Below are 20,618 nucleotides of genomic sequence, written 5' to 3'. Positions count from 1 at the left end.
CTTTCCCTCATATATGTGATCACATGCTATCTGCCATCCACCCATACACTCTCTCTCCCTCTGTTTCTCTCACGCACCATAGATGTGTTAACACACATGTTAGTGTGCATTATTGATGAGTGAGCACGAGGAAGGGCTCAGCAGATTAAATAAAAATGCTAAAGGCCGGCAAGGGGGCGCAGATCACTCATGAATTATTGGCAGAAATACTCTGCACCAGGGAATCTCAATTTGAATGGAGAAAGTGTGCGCGTGTGCGTGTGTGTGTGTGTGTGTGTGTGTGTGTGTGTGTGTGTGTGTGTGTGTGTCGCAATGCACGTTCACATCGACTGAGAAGAATCATATATAGAGAATGTAAACGCATACATACCGAATGCAAATACAACACACACCCTCACATACAGTTCTACATATTTACAGTGCGTCACACAGTGTAGCAGGCACACACAGAAAAGTCACGACACTTATTTACAACATGCTCATATAGTTCAGTGTTCAAATGTTTCAAAGATGAATTGAAAATAAAAATAAAAATTCAATGAACATGTAATTTAAACAGCACTCTTTAAAGTAAGTAAATAAAGAAATAAGTTTACTTCTATTTCTGAACACATTTAAAGATAGAAAGGATTAAAAGGATTAATTAATAATGTCTTTTTCATTCTTTCTCATTTAGATCCTAGAACTTGTGTTTAATCCGTTGCAATATATCCCATTTATAACAGGGCTGTTGTAACGTTTTCACTTCCTCGTCATTCATTTGGTTGAACTCTAAAACTTTCACTCGTGTGCCGCTGTCTCTCACAGGCCATTGTGAGAATGATTTGTGATGACAGAGAGATACCTGTGCTTATCAAACAACCCTTAGAGACATCTGTTTGTATTGCGCTTATGTCACTTTAAAACTCAAAAGATTTTTTCAGAAAACAGCCCTTTAAAGTTTTTCTTTTGTTGCCCTAAATAAACATAGTTTAGGAACAGAACCACATCAGTGTGGCGAGCTCAATTACATTGTTCAGACTGCTTTGTCAAACACAAAGGGGATTAGCTGTTTTTTTTTTTTTTTTTTTAATAAGAGTAGCCTTAGAAATGGGACATCTTGATACAGCCTAAAACTAACCTAAACTAAAACAATTATCTGTGGTACAGGCGAGAATCTGATCTCACCGTGGATTCAGAATTATTGTACGTGACAAAAACATTGAACCTGAATTAGAATTTTACAAAGTTGAACACAGAACAGCTTGAGAAAAACATTATTTTAACTGTGCAAGAAAAGAAATAATCACTTCCTAGACAGGACAAAGCCATAATTGACCTCTTCATAATGTGTGGTATGTATATAGATTAAATATGGATCGACAGAGGAAGAAGTCTGGCAGTAATTAGATCTAGATCTGCTGATAGACCCAGCAACCATAGTATCAAAGTGAACGCAGCCTTTTACCTGCTCACACAATTATACCACCCTGAACACAGGCAGCAGCTAAAAGCTCAGTGTGTAACGTGTAAAACGTCCTTCTTTCTTTCTCTGGATACAGTCAGTATCTCTGTGCTAAGTTCTCCTAACGCTCCGGTGATGTAAAAATCGATGGCAGGTCATCAGGTTTCCCTTGTTGGCTGCCCCTCCCCTTCCTGCCTGCAATTTAATAATGCCCCTTTAAAGGCAGTGTTTAAGCCCCGCCGAGCAATTGTTTTGTCAATAAGACCTCCTTTTACGAACGTCTTAAAAGCATGGGCAGAGCGAGAGAGCCGGCCAAGGAGAGAGAGAGAGAGAGAGCTAGTATTTAAAAGGGCAGGGTAGACGGACGTTAGGGCTACTTAGCAAAGGAGCGACACGGCACGTACATACATGCTGTTTATCGGGTTTCTGAAACACAGGCCGAGGGAGAGGAGAGGAAGAGCTGAGGGAAGGGAAGGGAAGGGAAGGAGAGTAGGAGGGTGGAGGAAGAAAGAGAAATAGAGTAGACTGAGAGGAAGTCAGTAAAAACTTTTTTTTGGTTTAGTTTTAGTTTTTTTAATTCTCGGCTTTTGTTATTAATTATCTTGTCTTTGTTTCCTGGAAGTTATGAGCACATCGTAGTGTGCTGGAAATGTCGCAAGAGCTGAAAATATCGTCAGTCAGGTTTTAAATGGTCAGATGATGACACTTACAGGAACACAAAGGAAACAATGAAATTGTTACAGAACGCAGTCCTGGTTCTGATTTTTTTTTTTTTTTTTTCTGAACAACGTTAGCTCCAGTTTATGAATGTGATCTGCACAGATCTTAGCAGTCACTTTGATGTGTACAGTATCTTTCAAACTAGAAGAAATGATGACAAAAACTGCATAAGTAAGTGCCCGAGTTGTCAAAAGAGTGAAACTGTTAAGGAGGCAAACAGGTAGAGTGAGATGAGCTGCATGGTTCAGTATGTTGACAGGCTGCAGAGAGATGCTGGAACTTGTTCACAGAAAGTCTTCTGAGGTGTGTATGTGTGTGTTTAGGAATTAGCAGGCCAAGTTTCAGCCCATGCCCCGAAGCCTGTTTCATACACTGCACCTCTGTCAGTTTGCTTTAGCCTGAAACTCCCTGACATTACAGAAAGTACCACTCATTCACCGCACGCACAAAAACGCACGCTCACACACCTCACGTATGACCTCATCCTTAGATTTCAACACCGAGTTAAAATGTGAAAATCATTTCAAAAACAATATTTTCTTCTCCCAGTCTGTTGCTAACAATAGCCCTTCACAGGAATCTCTGGCCTGTGCAGACACAACCCCATCTTTACTGTATTAAGTCAACAGCAATGTGTGTAGACGTGTGCGTGCGCGCGCCTGTACACATATAGGTGTCCATGTGCAAAGACAGACTCTACACGAAACACCATCTCTCCTCCCCCTTCCTCCCTCCCTCTTTCTTCCTCTCACTCTCTGTTTCTCTTACATCACAGCACGCTGCCTTAGGCCAAACCTGCATTTCTCTTCATTTGCCCCTCTCTGTCTTTTTTATTCCCTCCTCTTTTTTCTCCCCACTGCTCTCTCCGTCGCTTTTCACCTCCTTTTGTAGCGAGGGAAGAGGGGTCCGACAACATGAAAGGCGGCAGAATGTGAATGCCGGCGTCTGTGTCGGAGCACACATGGCCGCGGTCGCACTCGCGGCCATCAGTCAGTCGCTGTTCTCACGCTGATGTTTTCTTGTGTTGATCAAACATTGTTGTGAGGTGAATCAGCAGGACGCAGAGCCAAAATTAAATAGGGAAAGCTACTCCTGGTATTAACAGGCGGACGGCCGTCATTGGTTTCTTTCAATTACAGTAAGTGATTGTTCTATGTAAAGGAGCTTTGTAGATGAAACATAAAATGAGAAGAATTCCTCTGGTGATTCTCAGCCACTATAAATGAGATGAAATGAACCAGACGCTGTTTTAAAACCCGTAACATGTATTGTTTTGTTTGCTTTTTTTTAATCCCCCAGTATTTGCATAAACTGAAGTAGATACGTTATTCTCTTTCCTTACACCTGCTCCTTTGGTGTTTGCTGACTGTGGATTTCTTGCTGCCTTAAACTGCCTTTGCTAGTTTCTGGGCAGTCAGAGGAATCCCCATAGCGGTAGTAGCTGCGAGCCAGCGGGGGGAAGTGACACGCGCGGAGACAGGATATGACACGGGCAGTATGGGGGGATTTAGGTCAACCACTGTGTGTTTGCAGCAGTTCCCTCTGTAAGCCCTGTCAGCAATCCTGGCTCTGTGTGACACTGTGGTCATCTGTGTCTAAACTGAGGTTCTCTTCAGTTTGTGTATTTACTTGTGTACATTGTGAACCAAAACACACACTGTATGTATTTGCAAGTAAATACATATGCCACCCCACCCCTGCAACCTAAAAAAAAAGAACTACACACAAGTACAGAACTGCGTACAGAGCTTCTACACCTGCACATACACAGACTCGCACACAGACGAATCGTGAACCAAGCCCAACGGCTAAGGGACACTGGGCTCTGTCCAGCGTTGTGTTTGTGGAGTGGGCAGCCCAGGACAGCCATGTTGTTTCTGGGTAAAGCCAGGCTTCAAGCCATAGCCTCTCTCTGGCTTTGATGGATGACTGGCTAACGGAGTCCAAGACTGTCTCGATGTGTGAGAAGGGGAGCAGTAACGGAGATAAAGAGAGTGACTGAGGTCACATGTGACATCGACAGTCTGCCATCCGATGTCTTAATCTATACTACTGTATGTCCTAATGTCATTTTCTCCTGACATCACAAACTTTGTTCTTCTCTCTCAGACATATTTCTGCCAACCTCTGTTTATATTTTGTCTTTTGGCAAGTGCTATGTATTCAATTCATTCAATGAATGCTGCAAATCCAGCTCAGTCAGAGCCAATGAGTTCATGTATGTTTTTCAAGTGGCCAACATTTCCTCTGTATAGGTCTGGGAGGTACGTGGTTGTCATGGACACACACACGCGCGCACACACACACGCGTACACACTTAGCTCCTCTCCAGCTAGTGTCTACGTGTGTGAATGGTTGCCCGGCCTGTTGCTCCACTCTGTAAAACCAGCTTTAGTGCTAGATTCATGGTGCTCTTAATGGACGCTGGGCTCTTGGGTAGTGGAGCGACAGGACTGTGTGTGTGTGTGTGTGTGTGTGTGTGTGTGTGTGACTGCTTATATACTTGCATTTTATGTGTGTGCAGTAATGGGGATTAAGTGACCCCATGGCTGTTCTCAGTCTAAAGCTCCTTTTAAATTTCACACTGTTTTCTTAAGTTTCCCTCCATATGTGGCGCTGGATCCTGCTAATCCACCCCATGTTATTAGGAGCTGAACCTGCATGTACCGAATGTATATGCGAGCCGCCGGGTGTGTGCGTGCATGCGCTTGGAGATGGTTCAGGAACTATTTTCCTGCCAGTAAAGACCTATATGTTGCGCTGACTCAAAACACAGGCCTCTTGTCTAATAACAGCCTAGGTGCAGGCAAACAGCAGTCAGACATGTCATCTGACTCCTCTGTGACCCCGCTTCAACCGTGCTTGTCAAGTGTTTGTGTTCCATATTGTTTTTATATGTCCATCAGTGTCACAGCTAACCCCAGGATAATACTAAGTGGCCACATTTTCTCCGCAGGCCCGATTCACATGGCCTTTTTTCTATAGGAGGAGGTTGAGGAGCACAGAAAATCATGGGAATGATTTGGTTGCGTGTTTTATGCGTAGGAGTTACAGACCTATGGCTATTTGTAGCCGGCTGATTGGTCTGAGCAGCTCTGGGGAAAACGGAGAGAATGAGAGAGCGATGCTACTCGCTGACAAGTGAGCGCATGTACGGTGTGAGCTGCGCAGTACTCTAGAAACTGTGCTCATGTAGGTGTCCGTACTTGTTGAAAACTGCACAGGCAAATGAAGGACAATACACTGTCTGCACTGTATTAAGTATGGCTTACTCATAAATAGATGCAGCATTTTTTGCACAATCCACACCTGAGCTCAAAGCTTAGTGACTGAGGGGATATGAAAACAATGATATAATTACTGTGTAATTATCGAACATAAAATCATGTTTGAGAATCACTTTCTTCCATTTCTTTTTTTTTTTTTTAATCTCCGTCTGCATCGCTGCGTTCAGCACTCTGAATAATTAAAAGTGTCACATCTGTGTAGTGAAGCCACCGTTCAGCAAACCTCTCAGAACTTCTTTTAGCAGCAAAGTCCATTTCAGCTCAGGAGAAAGTAAAAAGTGACTCATAGTTGCGTTACCTTTGTGTTCATTGTTTGAGATGTCCTTTCGCCGTCAGTGGATTTGCGTGTTACAAATAGAGTACTGCAAGCAGCTGTGTGAGTTTATTTAAACTAATCTGAAGAATCTAATCCAAGCATCTGACCTGAGGACGACTCCCAAGGAAGAGAGGGAGGGAGATACGTGGGGAAACGTGAAGGAGGTTATTTATGAGCGAACGTGTCAACTGGCAAGAACGAGAGGAGAAACACACCCACATGCAGTACGCCCACATGCATGTATAACCGTTTAAATACACTGCCAACCCCAGCTGTGCATGAGAGAATATGTGAGCTTTATAACAAATGAACTAATTACCTTATAAAGAAGACGGAGCTGTGCTGGGACACCGAGTGTGGTAATAAAGTTGTGCGGGGATAAATGTGACATAGGAATTGGATTTGGGGTTCAAGCTGTGTTAGCTTAGTTAGTTAGTTTTGAGATGGAGGTGGATGGTATATGTGCATGTTAATGTGCAATTCTTGTTTCTTAAAGTTTACGTTAAGCAGCGCTAATGTGTACCAGAATTACTTCTGTGTAAACAAGGTTTGATTAAAAGTTTTAAAGGGCATAAATTCACTCTTTTATTTTGCTTTAATGTGTGTGAGTGTGCGCGTGTCAACAGCATGTAGGAAGGATATATGGGCCAGGCGTTAATTGTGGTTGAGCAGCAGACAATCGATGGAAGTCATGCAATGACAACCTGATGATAAGCTACATGATTCTACCAGTCAGAGCTGGCTTTCTTTTAGTGCTTTTAAATCACATTGATTGGCAGCCAGGAGGAGTGTGTGGTTACACAGTTATTTTAAGCGGCACTCTGATTTGAATATGCATGTAAACCTCTGTCGGCGTTCGCTGAAATGCTCCGCCTGGTCCTCATGAACGCATGCGATGCTGAAATATCCAGCTGTGTGTAAATGAGAGGTGTGTGCAGGCCATGTGTGTGCAAATTCGCACGCTCAGATTACTAATGCAATATTGGTAGCGAGTGCTGAGAAAATGTGTGTATATGTGCGCATTTGTGTGTTTCAGTGTGTCTCATATTACTAATATAATACTGGTCGTAGGCTCGGGAGATGTGCGTGTGCGAGTATGTGTGCCACAGATATTGAGAACTCCACATGAATTTAAATCAATGAGCTCGCAGAGTAACCTTTTGTATATCCAATCTGCATCTTTCCACTGCTCGTTATTAAATTATTCCCTAATTGGTCACGCAACAAAGGCAGCTGATGAAAAAGACAATTTCTTGCTTTTAATTGGGCATTTCACGTGTGCTTCGTGTACACCTGTGTGCGGCTGACTCGCCTCGGTATGCCTGTGTGTGTGTGTGTGTGTGTGTGTGTGTGTGTGTGTGTCTCGGGTGTAATGAGAATAGGACATTAGCAAAGGCTTGGCAGACGCCGTCGCAATCAGTTCCACTCTTTCCCGAGAAGGAGGGAGAGACAGGGGTTGGAGAATTAATCCAGACATTAGCAATCTCAGAAGGAGAAATAGATTGGAGACCGAGCAGCGAAGAATAAAAGTCACCCAGCCTCCTTAAAGGACTTAAGTGCTTTCAGTTCTAGCATAACATGTGGTTGAGTTGCTTTTTGATCCACTGTATCATGGGTGCATGCATATGTCAACCATGTGTGCCAGTGGTGGGAATCCAACCCTTTTCTTTGACAGCGTTCATACCATGTTTTTCTCCTCCTTGTTTTTGGTGTTTTTTTGCCTAACTTTAGCCGTACCACCAGTGGTGTGTCACACCAAAATAGCCCAGCTATTGTTGCACTGAGTGAAGCCGAATAGTGTAGCTCATTGTGTTGTGATGGGAGGCAGGGGAATGAACAGGCCATAAACACTGGCCCTATAGCACCCAGGGGTCGTGAAAAGGTGAAGCCTCACTCTACTTTTCTCTTCCCTCCCTTTCCCCCGTTCCTTCCCTCCATCACTCTCCATATCTCTCTCCCACTCTCACTTCCTCTATCTCGATTCCTCTCCTTTCTCTCCATCTCCTCTGCCGGCCGCTCCCTCTCTCTCTCTCAGTCTTTCTCTCTGTCAGCTTATTAACGGTCACAGCGAGAGTGTCTGGTTTGCAGACCAGAGCCCCTTGCTTCTTTTTTTTTTTTCCCCCCACTCTCTCACTCCTCCTTCCCTCCCATTCTCCCGCTCTCCATCGCTCCATTCCCCCGGCTGCTATTATGAGAGGCATTTTATCCTTTGTTCCAGCCCCCATGGTGCATCTGGCCTCAGATATGGGGACGACGGGGACAGGAAACCGGCGAGAGTTTTTGAGAGGAGGAGGAGGGGGTTTGGTGGGTTAGACTGTAGATTCGTTGGTGGGAGGTAGGCTGCCAGTTTCCACTATACAGGGAAGGAATGATAAGGAGGAAGCAAGCAGGAGAAGGAAACAGATAGAGACACTGTTGTTCTTTTAGGAGTTATAGTAACAACACTTGTAGGACTGGTAGCACTGACAGTGAGATTACTCATTAATTTAAAATGTAGTTAGGAATAAGTACAGGTGCCGCATTTCACATCAACTTTCAAGCCCGTTACAATCCTCCCTAAGCCTCATTGTACCAGGAACAAATGTCTGAGCTAGTGCACACCTATTGCCTAAACAGCCTCCGTTGTTGCATCAGTGTCTTTTTGAAGTAGGTAGAAGGAACCTTGTTTGCAGGACAGAAATAAAAAGGAAGGGAAGAGAAGTACTAGCGAGGAAGGATGGGGGCAAGGAAGACGGCTATGAACGACCAGAGGAAGGAGGTGAGGAGAAGGAGAGGTCAACAGTTAGCCAGCGATGGCCTGGAGTTGACCTCGTCCTTCTGTAACGGGTTTGGAGAGGAGAGAAGAGGAGAGCGGAGTTAAAGGAATGCTCAGGCCTCCTCAACCCTCCTTGCCCTCTCTCCTCCTCCCATATCTCCCCCAGCAAAACAGGGTAGCAGGGGAGGAAGGGAGGGAGGGTGGGTGGGGGGGGGTGTTGGTGATAAAACTCCAGACGTTCCCTCATTTGATGGTGCTCTGCCATGTCAGTACATTCTTGCATTCCTCCCCAGCTCTTTCTGTTTCTTTCTCCCCTGAAATTCCGATTCAGCATACTTTATTGTAACAAATACAGAACATAACTGCCAAAGCGTCAGGCTCAAATGCTTACTCTTTTTCCTTTCTCCTTTTCACATGATTTCGGAAATCCAGACTCGCATCCCTGTCAAAAAATGAACAATTTTTCTAAAGCGCCCTCTAAGATATAACAGAGCAATTAAAAAAATAATAATGATAACGCAGGGAAACAATCAGGAGGTTAATTGTCCTTTCTTTCTCTTGCTCTCCGTCTTCGCCACCTCCTGTCTGCTGCAGCTCCGTCTTTGAAAGGTAACACAAGATAGGTAGGAGGCAGAAAAAAAGGAGGAGCACCGCGAAATGGTTATGAAGAAGAATGGAGGGGGGGGTATCAGTGGAGGAGAAAGGGTTCCATTCAGCGATTTAGGGTCAAACTGAGGCAGCAGGCTGGTGTCTTTTTGTTTCTGTTTCTCCCTCTCTCCTTTCCTACCGCTCTTAAATGCGCCATTTGTGAGCTTTAGAAGTGCAGCAGGACTATTGTTTCCTTAAAGTTCAGCTAATGCTCCCCTTTCAGAGATGAAATAGAAGTGTCCGGTGGGGCAACAGCAGGAACACATAAATCAAGTCAGAAGCCCCAAGAGCCCTCTCTCCTTGAGGTCATTACAGGTCAGGGGGTCATTTCACAAGAGGTTAGGTTGAGCAAGGCCAGAGCGCTACTGCTCGGGTGAGTGTGCAAGAGGGTGAATGTGTGTGAATGAATGTCGGAGCGGGATAGGGATTAAGAGTGTGCGCTTGTGTGTGTGTGTGCGTGTTGGAAATGAGCGAGTAGCAGATTTAAATATGAGTAATAAATGGTGCGACTGTGAGCTTTTATGGGAGGTCACGGAGTAAAGAGGTTAGTCCAAGGCTATGGGTACAACATCCCGCTCCTGTGAAAACACACACGCACGCTATAAAAAGCTCCTGCTGTCACGGAGTAACACATGGTCACCTGTCTTAACAGAGTATCACCCAAAACAATGCCTCTCACCAGTGGCAACGTGACATGTTTCTGTCAGCAACACTTCCCACACCGCCACGCTCGAAGCCAAGTGTGTTAAACAGTCAGCAATCTCAGCTCGTTGTGAGGTGGAACATCTCCAACAAAGCGAGATGGGTTGACATGTTTGAAACAGGCAGAGAGAAAATCCCAGTTAAGCCTCGCCCCACAAAGACCCCAGTGTTCAGGCTGATGTGACTGTGTATATGCTCAGGCTCTGCAAGTTTGTACAAGTCACAGAGTTCTGCGTTTTCAAAGACGACTGCCTCGGTTATTAAGGTTGTAAAGATGTGACTTTCACTGTGGCTGGATCGGGCCTTTACTGGGGCTCAGCCTTGCTTATGGGAGAATAATTACTGCATATCACTGTTATGATTAGCTAAGGGAATGAGGCTGATTTGGCAGTGTGCTTGTTTTTGTGCTGTGTGCCAAGATTTTCATGGTATTAGTCAACATATTTTCTTGATCTTGTTTGGTGAAATTTACAGACTGATTTTTCTGTATCTTTTGTCCTCTCTCCTTCCTGTCCTCCTCCCTCTTCCCATCCGCCCTCTCCCCCTCTTCTCTTTATTTTCCTCAGGTTCATAAACGCGAGGAGGAGAATAGTGCAGCCCATGATCGACCAGTCAAACCGTGCAGGCAAGTCTCCTATAGTTACTGTATTCAAGTCGCGCAGGCGAAAGCCGTCCCCACTCCATGCACCCGGAGGCCCCTCAGCTGGTAAATACAGGACTGATCCCCCCCCCCCCCACACTCCTATACTGGAATGTCCAAAAACCTCCAGGGGCTTTCCCCTTCACTGTCATGGCTGACCACTAAAATTAAGAAGCAAAACGTCACACCATTAACAGCAACCATTAATCATCTTTGACATGCCATTTGGTGTGGGAAACTATTTATTAATTATAAAATATATGAAGTTGGCTGAAATGAGTTAATGATGAGTGGAGTTTTTTCCTTTTTCCTTTTCCCGTAAACAAAACTAGCTGTGTTCTCGGTGAAGTTTGCTTTTAACCCGTTCCTCCCCCCTTTACCAACCAAGCAAAGGAAAAAAAAACACTCAATCCTTCCTCCCTGGCTCAAACCATAACATACAGACAACTACGCCCGTTTCTTTTTTTGGGTGACCGTTGTTTGGCTTTTTGGCTCCAGACCTGTTTTTACCCGACCGCCCCCCTCACTACTTTAAACACCCTCCCTCAACCCTATTTGCGGCTGTTTCATGGAGCGAGGGGAGTGAGTGAGCGGTCCCCCTGGTGCATGGCTTGGTTTGGACTGCCGTAAACTTTATTACCTGTAATAGGGGTCAGAGGTCAGGGTGGCATTAGGGGCGCAGTAAAGTTCAAAGGCATTCAGTGGGGCCGAGGTCTTGCTTTTGCTTGAGTGACCCCCAAACAGCCTAAGTCGAAGGTAAGTGGATTTCTATGGGAGCAGAACAATGGAGGCGACCAAAAAATAGGGACCCTATCAGGTTTCACTTATCGTCGGTGCTCAGTTATAGGCGGTATTTATTAGATAAAGCATTTAGGTCGGAGCAGATTCTGAGGCCGCTCAGAAAGAATGACTTATTGTTGTCACAAAGGGAAACTGATTAGAGCCTTGGCTGGAGTTCATTTGTGTTCTTTGATCGTGTATTTAATTATCCACTGATGGGAGCAGCAATCATGTTAAAACCATTGCAGTGTTAAGTGCCATTATGAGGTATTCAAGTAGTGAAGTAGTGGGAAACTGAGGTCTTAACTTTAAATAGCAACATTATTTTGCATGATGTTTAAACATTTTGCAAACACAAAATGTTTAAATTCTCTTGAGGTTGTATTTTAGGAGTTTTCTGCTAGAAAGGTACAAACCATATGAGTTTAACCTACTAAATCTTAAAGCTCTTTTGCTGTCAACCCCCTCAAAATACTTTAAATGTTAAAATCACATTTTAAGAGGAATTTTGCAGAAATGTGTGTAGAATGCATCAAGTGTATTGACATTTTTATGAATGAATGGTGGAGCCGTAAAAACTTGCACATCAACTAGAGTTAAAATTAGCTACTAAACAATTTACATGATAGTGTGAAATGGGATGGTGAAGAACAATAAAGCCACTTAATGAGATAAATGTATGCCATGTAATTAAATATAACAACATAGTTGTAGTTTGTAACCAGCCATCATGTAAAAACTGTTGTCACCTCTTCCAGATGGTTCAAATCTCTTTTAAACCAAAAAGACCTTGTGTACCTTAAGTTCACCATAGTGTGTGTTGAACTCTCAGTCCAATCCTTATTAGGGCATTTAGATGCATTAAAGTCTACCAGGGGCTTACAGAGGAGGGACATGCAGCATAATGACGTCGAAAGACAACAGGAGCTTCCTGTGCGTGCATCAGCCAACAGATGATCCCGCTTCGGCCACTGAGCCTTAATTAAAAGCACTAATTGACCACTCTGTACCCTCCCTCCAATCCCTCCATCCCTCCCTCCCCGTCTTCTCCTCCATCCACAGTAAGTCAAGGAGCTCCCTACAATCCAGATGGCCAGCCGATGGGGGGCTTCGTCATGGACGGCCAGCAGCACATGGGAATCAGACCACCTGGTAGGGCTTTCTCTGCGTGTCTGTCCCTTCCTTTCATTCCTTGCTCTTCTTGTCTTTCTTTGCTTGTTGCTGTCAACTCATTTTCATGCCTTTGTCTTCTTGAGTGTTGCCCCAGCTCCCTCTCTTCTAGTCGTGTTTAGCAGTTCCTTAAGGTGCATGCGGTATCTGCCCTGTCGGCGGGAGCTAAATGTTTGCTGTGCAGTGGGTTAGATGTAAGCTGTGTATGTAGGAGCACCCTCGAACACAAGATACACACACGCACGCACAACTACCTCCCCCTCCTTGACTACACAAACCAGAACAGGTGTGGTCAATCACATTACACAACCATCTCCTTCCTCACTCCCACTCCCTCGCTCTCAGTCCCTCTCTCTCACGCCATCAGGTCTAATCCCAGAGTTTGTCCTTAAGCTCCTCTCCTCCTCCTATATCCCCTGTTTTCTGGGATTCTCTCAAGTCTCTAACCCTATCTCTCCCTCCGCCCAAAGTCAGCAGGTTTGGATAAACTGCAGGGCGACTTAACCACCCCTCACCCCTCCTCACCTCCTTCACACCCCTAACCCTGCCAGATCCAACTTGCTCGGCTGCTGTGTTGTCTGTTAAATTAGTTCCACGGTGAAACCATCACGGCACTCAACTGCGTGTTTCACTTTTCACTTTGTCGTCAATTTCCTGGTTATTATGACATTATAAGAACTTATTTCTTTTAAACTAATAAATAAAATATGCCATGCTGAACGTGGCTGCAGTCAGATTACTGAACCTTTATGTCTCTGTTCCTCAGGACCAATGGGTGGAATGGGCATGAACATGGGCATGGAAGGTCAGTGGCACTACATGTAGCCCCACCACGGTCCAGGCTAATCACAACACAAAGGAGGAAGTAAGTACACACTCACACACACGCTTACATTTAACTTTTCAGATCAGCAGAGGTGTGTCCACAGCGCTGTGAAGGCGATGCCAGGTGTTTGTTTAAAAGCAACAAGACTTTTAGACTCGTGCATTTGGAAATAATGTATTTGGATTTCGTTACAAACAGCTCTTGTTCTTCCCAGGCTCATTTTCCTCTGTTAGTGTCTGTCTAACTCTCCCACCCTCGCCTTGGTGATAAGAGCCTTTGATCACAACCTTGTAACTCTGTGTGTATGTAATGTGTGTGTGCGTGTGTGTAGAAGCTTCCCTCTTTCACAAATCCAATAGCTACAGGACTAAACATTCTCTATATCGGGCAGGAGGGGGGACGACGAGAAAACCGAAACAGAAAGGCAGAGGGGGGAAAAACAGACAATGCACAAAAATATGTCAATTATTGATGATAATCAATGAAGAAAATATGTTGCGTGTAAATTTTTTAACAAGTGAAATGATTGAAAATGAAGATTTTTTTTCAACACATTGTTCTTTAACATGGGATAAAGTAGGGAGAGAGGAGGGGTGAAGAGAAGGAAAGAAGGTGGGGATGGGTTGGGACAGGAGGTGGGTGGTGAGATGGGGCGGGGGACAGGAGGGGGCTGGGGGGGGGCAGGTAGGACGTTGCTATGGCAACAGACTGATTGGCAAAAATGTAAGCAGTCGTCGCTGGTGCAAGGAGACGGAGAGAGGGAGAGAAGTGAGCGCCCCTTAAGTGTCATAAATCTGCCGGGTTGCTGTTGATGCATGAGCCACATTAATACACACACTAACCAGCTAGAAGACACCACCACCACCACCACCACCACCACCCCCTGTCTTTCTAATGCTTGCTCTGTCTCACTCTCTCTTTGTGGTTTTTCTCACTGTCAATTTTCCTCCTCCATCTATTTCACACTACACCTTTTTCTGTTTCTTTATAATTCTCTGCCTCTCTCTCTCTCTCTCTCTCTCTCTCTCTCCTTTCTCTCTCGCCCCAGGGCCAAACAGACTCCCACATAATTCTGGATGTATACAGGCTTGGTGTTGTCACAGTGCACAGTGTGTATAAAGTGGCTATGGGTCCAACCGTACTGAAACATCACTCTTTTTGTGTGTCCCTTTATGGCTAAATATGTACAATACACACATAACATTTCTATGTGAAATACATGAGTGCGCTGATGTGCAGGTGTGTGCACGACTCCATGTCTGTACAACTGTGCATGTATGTGCATGTGTGTGTATGGTAATAGGATTACTCCTGGCACAGGGAGGGGACACAAACTAGTGCAAAATGGAGGAGGTAGCCAGCAGGGTATGGAGCTTAGCTGGGCCTAATTGACTAGATCCAAATTAAATATGCCATCACCAGAGGTGTGACCAATGGATTTGACTTATTCAGTTTACAAAAATAGAGACCATTAACCCTCCACACAATGCACGTGCGTGTGTGCGCGCCGTGGTGAGAATGCGCCACCCTTGTTTCCGTCGCAAATGTCCACAACTAAGACAAAGCCAGAAAATCTGACACCGAATGGAATCTTTCAGGTTTGAAATGCAAGGAGACATGCTAATAGATAGGCTGTGCTTCAGAATGAGGCGAGTGTGCGCGTCTGTGTTTATGTGCGAGCGTGTAAACACGAGGGCTGGTTCGCTGTGTCCAAGCAGCCTCTTTCCAGCAGCTGCTAGCCTTCCCAGCAGACCTTGCTTTAAACAGCCTCAATTTGCCTGCTGAATCTCGTAATTGGGCCACCAGAGGAATCCTCTGCGAGACGGGCAAAGCACAGAGAAGACGAGTAGACAGAGGAGAGGGGGGGGGGAAAAAAAAAAAAAGAGGGAGAGAGAGGGAGAGGCAGACAGAAAGAAGGAGGGGCGGATGAAGAGATGGCGAGCGAGAGAAGAAGAGTAAATGATAAGAGGGAGGGGTAGAGGGAGTTAAAGGGGGAAGGAAGGAAGAAGGAGGAGGAGGAGGGATGGAGAAGAGAGAATCTGGTTGAGGGATGGTGACAGAAATACATCTACTCTCCTTCACAACTAGTCGTTTCTTTACAGCTTCATCAGCTAGCCGTCGCTCGCTGCTAGCTGGTCTCTGTCTTGCTACTTTCCTTTCTAGGTCAATTAAATGTAAGTGATGTGTTATATTCTTTCATGACCAATTAAATTAATAGGTTATTACGTGAGGGGGAGAAACGGTTATCTTATTTGATTAAGAGAGCACAGGTTCATTATATTTTATAAGCAATTTTCATTAGCAGAGTCGAGATTTTGTTACCGCAGGGCTAAATTGAGCAGTTATTGTGCTGGGGAGTACTGAGCCTTGATACAGAAGGTGTGCCTAGCAGTCACACTGCAACATTAGTTAAAACTAAAGCCAATTAGTCCTGCTTAGTGAAGAGCGTTATGCTTTCCACCCAATGATGATTGCAGAGCTTATATCCCTTGCGAAACAATGCACCTGTCAGCAGAGATAAAGCCCAGCAACTGAAGCAGAAGCGAGCTGAGCCTTTGATAGTGACGAGAGTGACTCTCGGATGACCCTTACCCCCTTTCCCTTCTTCCTCTCCCCTGCTTTCCCTCTTCCACAAAATTAGCCGGGGGTGGCCCCCGAAAACTGTAATTTTCAGTTTCAGGACAATAGTTATCACAGGGTGGAAGAATTAATTATGGCGGAGAGCGTATGGAATTTTTTCTGGCCTTACCCACTCGGAGCCTTTTCCCAAAATGTCGGGCAGAACGCTTGAGTGAACGCTGCCTGTAACCCCTTGGCTGCCAGTCTCGGCTGGAGACCCTTTGTCCCACAATTCATTGCTCCAATCATTAAGCACAAATTTGTTAACCTTCCGCTGAGAGGTCAAGATCTCTTCCCTCACCCCCAACTACCACAGACCCTCCCACTATCACCCCCTACCCTCAACTTATTTTTCTGGTGGATGAACTTTTACTATTAACGAACACTGGAGGAAAAAAAAAAAAAAAAACAGGTTCCAATGGGGATTTTGTGCCCCCTTGTATTGTCCATGTGAATGTCCCTGTTGATTTGGCCCCTCTGGAATCCCCCTGGAGTCTAAGAAATGAGGCTTAAAACTCAATGTATTGATTGGCTTATTAAGGGAAAAACCTTGTTAGCGATGTGCGCTCTTTCAAGCACGCATAGCATCTATTAGAGTCTTGACATGAACTTACTGCGGTAATCAGGACATTTCATTAACCGGGAGTAAATGTACAACTCACAACAAGTTAAAGTAGCAGATCAACAGATGAACGGACTGTTGATTCCTTCATTTAGGCGAGTTTTGAGTGATAAATATCCATGTTGTGGTGTTTAGTTGCACATCAATCAGTCGCTGGCTTCTACTCTGGCTTTTCTGAAGATGCACAAAACAACATAAACTCTTTTTTGAAATGAATGGGTCAGTGTTTTATGCTTGGATACAAGTCTGTGCTTCATTTAAGCTAGCATGGCTAATGGCTTAGTTTGTTGTATGGCTGTGTTTCACAATAGAAAGGTTGTGAAAACCTTTCTGAAAACCAACTAACTCAACAGCTTACCAGCTCTCTTTAGTAGCCCAGGTGAAAAGTAATGGATGAGGGGAATAACAAACTGGGGCCCTTGCATTCGCTCCTCTATTGTCCCACTCCCGCTGCACCTTCTTGTCCTTTTCCCTGCCGGCCTTTGTGTCGCCTGTAGTGGTCCTCTTGTGTGTGTGGCGAACACGTGGACGGGCCCGGGGCGCTCTCAGGTGACAGGCGGCTTTGAGCCTTACCTCTCCTCTTTGGTTTTGACAACAATGGCCACGATTCCTCAGCGGTGACTCTCCACCTGCAGGGATAGACGGCGGCTATTGTTGGCTTTGAAGAAGGGAATGCAGGGAGAGGACAGGGCAGAGATGGATTGCTTTACATTTTTCGTTGTTTGGACAGGGTTGATGGCACATGGTACCAGTTTAGATCATTTTGTTTTATATGTAATCAGACTTAAAACAAGACGGCGCTGTATTTCATGTTGTTACCGACCTGGCTCTACTTACAGTCAAATGCTGATGGAAAATGAAAGATAAATCAAAGGCTAATTTTAAGTTTCCTTGTAGCCCAGTTAAACAGATTATCCAGGAAATGTTAAGCACCGGACCTCTGTATCACTTCAAGTCGATCATGTGTGTTTGGTCTCTAAGTCCTCTCCTACTGTTAAAGTAGCATTACTGAGGGTGTAGGATTAACTCACTAAACCCAGCGATGCTCTGTCTCTCTCCCTCTCTCTCCATCATACACCCACTCAGTGTTAGTGAAGGGCAGCCTCTGGTCTGTTCTCTGACCCACATTAACACTACATTGGGTTTGCAGTAGTTGCCACTACTAGTTGGCAGTACTATACTGCTCAGCTACGATGTGCTATCAGCATGAAGGTGTAACACGAGAGTCTTCTTTCTGAAGTCAACTGTGATGTATTGTTGTATTTAATGAATGATTGATGACATGCAACCCATGCTTTCTGTCCCCACGGTGGAGACAATATGCCAAGTTGCACAGATCTTAATGATAGTTGCATGATTAGGCCATCATTAAAATGTGTTCAACTTTATGCATTGAGCTTATTTGTATAGCGCCGCAGCAAGATGAAGCTATGTTCTCAGCACTGACCTTTAAATAGGTTTTAACCTATGGAAAACTTTTCTGGATTGAGGAGGTTTTACATATCTGTTGTGATACTGATTCATCGGAGAATGAGTCCACGTCTTCAGTGTGTTTTTTTGTTTTTTTTGTACAAAACTCATCACTGATCAACCACTCTCATGTCTTCTTTCCTCAGATCCGCAGGGCAAACCAGGGGATCATGTGTTTCACAGAGAGCGATGGAGCTACGGACCAGGACTTCCTGATGACAACAACCAACAGCGACGGCTCTGTTCACCACCATGACCCAACTGCAAGTTAATCGGCTGATATCTGCAACATGGAAATCTTCCGCAGCTGCCTACAGTCCTTATCTACGTACCCAGAAAAGGTGATGCACAAAAATATCAAACCTCACCCAAGCCAGATGACCCCCTGTCCCGAGAGACTCACGCTTCTTCTCTGCTGGGCACTAGACTTCGCCTCCTTGCCGCTGCCCACTAGGTTCACATGGATTCCTCCATTAAAGTGATTGTGATTGCGAACAAGATGACACACAAGAGACACATTGGGTCATTTGCCTTCAGCAAATTTGCACCTGATGATTTAATCTTGACTCTTTGGCAAGCAAAAGAGACTTCCTGTGAGGAGCACTCCACTCTTTGGGACAATGGAATTGGACCAAAGAGAAGCCAATGTCTGTACCTGACAGGACACTGACAAAGCAAAAGAGGTGCCCTTTAACATATAGTGGATTGAAACCTGGAAGAAGAGAAAGCAAGAGAAAAGAAATTAAAAGTATAACTATATCAACCCCTAGTTTGGGAAGCAAGTGGAGAAAGAAAATATACTGTATACTGTTGTAAAATTACGCTGGACTCTCACAAGAACTGGGAATTTAAGTATTGTAAATGCTATTGTATTGTTCTGCATATTATGTTGTTTTTAATAGATTTTTTTAAAAAAGGATGTGAACTTTTTTGCCCTTTTTTTCTGGTTTCTTTCCACACTGTGTGTGTGTGTGTGTGTGTGTGTGTCTGTCTGTCTGTGCGTGTGTGCGTGCGTGTGCAGACTCCATCAGATTTGACCTCCTGCCCCTCCCTGCATTGAATCTCACTGCATTTTAAAAAGAAAAGAAAAAAGTAAATAAATGAACAGTTTGATAAGTTTGTCATTTCTCGCAGGCCTTTATTTGGATTATAAAAGAGATTGATGGATGATTCAGATATGTTTTTTATTATTATTATTATTCTTTTTTAACAATCCGTATGCATGGCCCCTTCACGTACAGTACATGCCGACTGCAGTTTGTCTACACCTTCCAACACCAGTTTTGGTGAATTTTAATATTTTCATAACAGCTTATTATCTGCTCCTCTACTGGTGGTGATTTTTTTTATTGATGTAGAAAACTTATTTGACTGTTTGGCGTCAAACTAAACACAGTTTCCTGAGTTTAACAATTTGGATTACAAGGTTTTTAATCCATTATCCATGTTACAATTTATGGTTTTATCTGTTTTGTAGTCACAAGAACAGACACATAACGTAGTTGTCAACCAGGCTAACAAACATGATACACAACACTCACAAGCAATCTAAAAAAAAAAAATCACTGTGGATGGGAAACTACAAAGCGTGTGTCACACAAACATGTTGTTTCCTGTTTTTTTTCCTCCATGTACGTCTGTGATTGAGGGCCTCTGAAAGTCTATTCTAGTGTCTTATTGATGTGTTTTATGTCACATGGCTGAGCACTCGCATGGCCAATGGATTCTCTTCCACTCATCGTTTGATGCGGCCTGATAACAGGAAGAGGCAGAGGCTATGGGAAAACACCATTTATACCACAGTCCATTCATTTTGATTTAACCGGATGATGTAATGCTGATCAACAGACAGGAGAGAATGTAAAAGTCACTGTGTCTGTGTGTGCATGTGTGTGTGTGCGTGTCGGCATGCATGTAAGGGGGAACATGCCTGTATGAGTGTGTGTGTGTGCGCATATGTGCTTGAGTGTGTTATCAATGCTTCCATTATCCATTGCTTCAAACATGTATTACGCACATCTTTTAAATTCCTTTGAAGACGAGTCATGTTTCTTATGCTTTTACTTTGAAGGGTATATATGTACATCTGTGTTGTAAATAAATACTTTTTGTTCAAATAACAGAACTCCGAACTAGTCTCACATTATATTCCTGGACACAGGTATGACACATAGGAACACACACATTATTGCTTAGAACAAAAAGCAAACATTCTGCTAATAAGCCGCTGCAAAGCTAAATTGGCCGCAAACATATCTACATTTCTCCGCTGTAGAAAGCAGCGGTCCGCTTCTACATAAGGAACATGAACTTAAGTCAACCTTCCTCCCCTGGCTGCGGAAAATGTGCAGCTAATGCATGCGTTATGGTGTCATTTTCTCACACGTAGAGGGGAAGCGAGGAAGGAGGTACTCGGCAAGAAAGCGAATTATCCTTCATTTAGCATTAAAATTCATTTAGGTAAAATTGCTACAAACGTGTAAATGGGAAGATTAGTTCTCCCTCACGCCTTGTTGCCCGCAGTCAAAGGGCTCCGCTTGAAGCCCGGCGCTCTGCAACCGAGCTTGTCTCCGGGATACTCTGCACTTCAGGAGGGTGAGGCTGAGCCGAATGAGGAGA

At 44.4% G+C, this 20,618-nt stretch overlaps 1 protein-coding gene across 1 annotated transcript in view; it reads left to right on the top strand.

Annotated features, from left to right (window-relative positions):
* Positions 1-20,121, top strand: part of meis1b (Meis homeobox 1 b) — a 75,475-nt gene extending 55,354 nt beyond the window's left edge. The window contains exons 10-13 of the mRNA XM_047602183.1: positions 10,439-10,497; positions 12,355-12,444; positions 13,229-13,327; positions 18,146-20,121. Of these exons, the coding sequence (XP_047458139.1) occupies positions 10,439-10,497; positions 12,355-12,444; positions 13,229-13,287 (208 nt within the window). The 3' untranslated portion in view covers positions 13,288-13,327; positions 18,146-20,121. The remainder of the gene's footprint in view (positions 1-10,438; positions 10,498-12,354; positions 12,445-13,228; positions 13,328-18,145) is intronic.
* Positions 20,122-20,618: the final 497 nt, after the last annotated feature.

The sequence above is a fragment of the Mugil cephalus genome, chromosome 13 (genome assembly GCF_022458985.1).
Source record: "Mugil cephalus isolate CIBA_MC_2020 chromosome 13, CIBA_Mcephalus_1.1, whole genome shotgun sequence".
NCBI lineage: Eukaryota > Metazoa > Chordata > Actinopteri > Mugiliformes > Mugilidae > Mugil > Mugil cephalus.
This window is presented reverse-complemented; position numbering and strand designations above follow the sequence as displayed.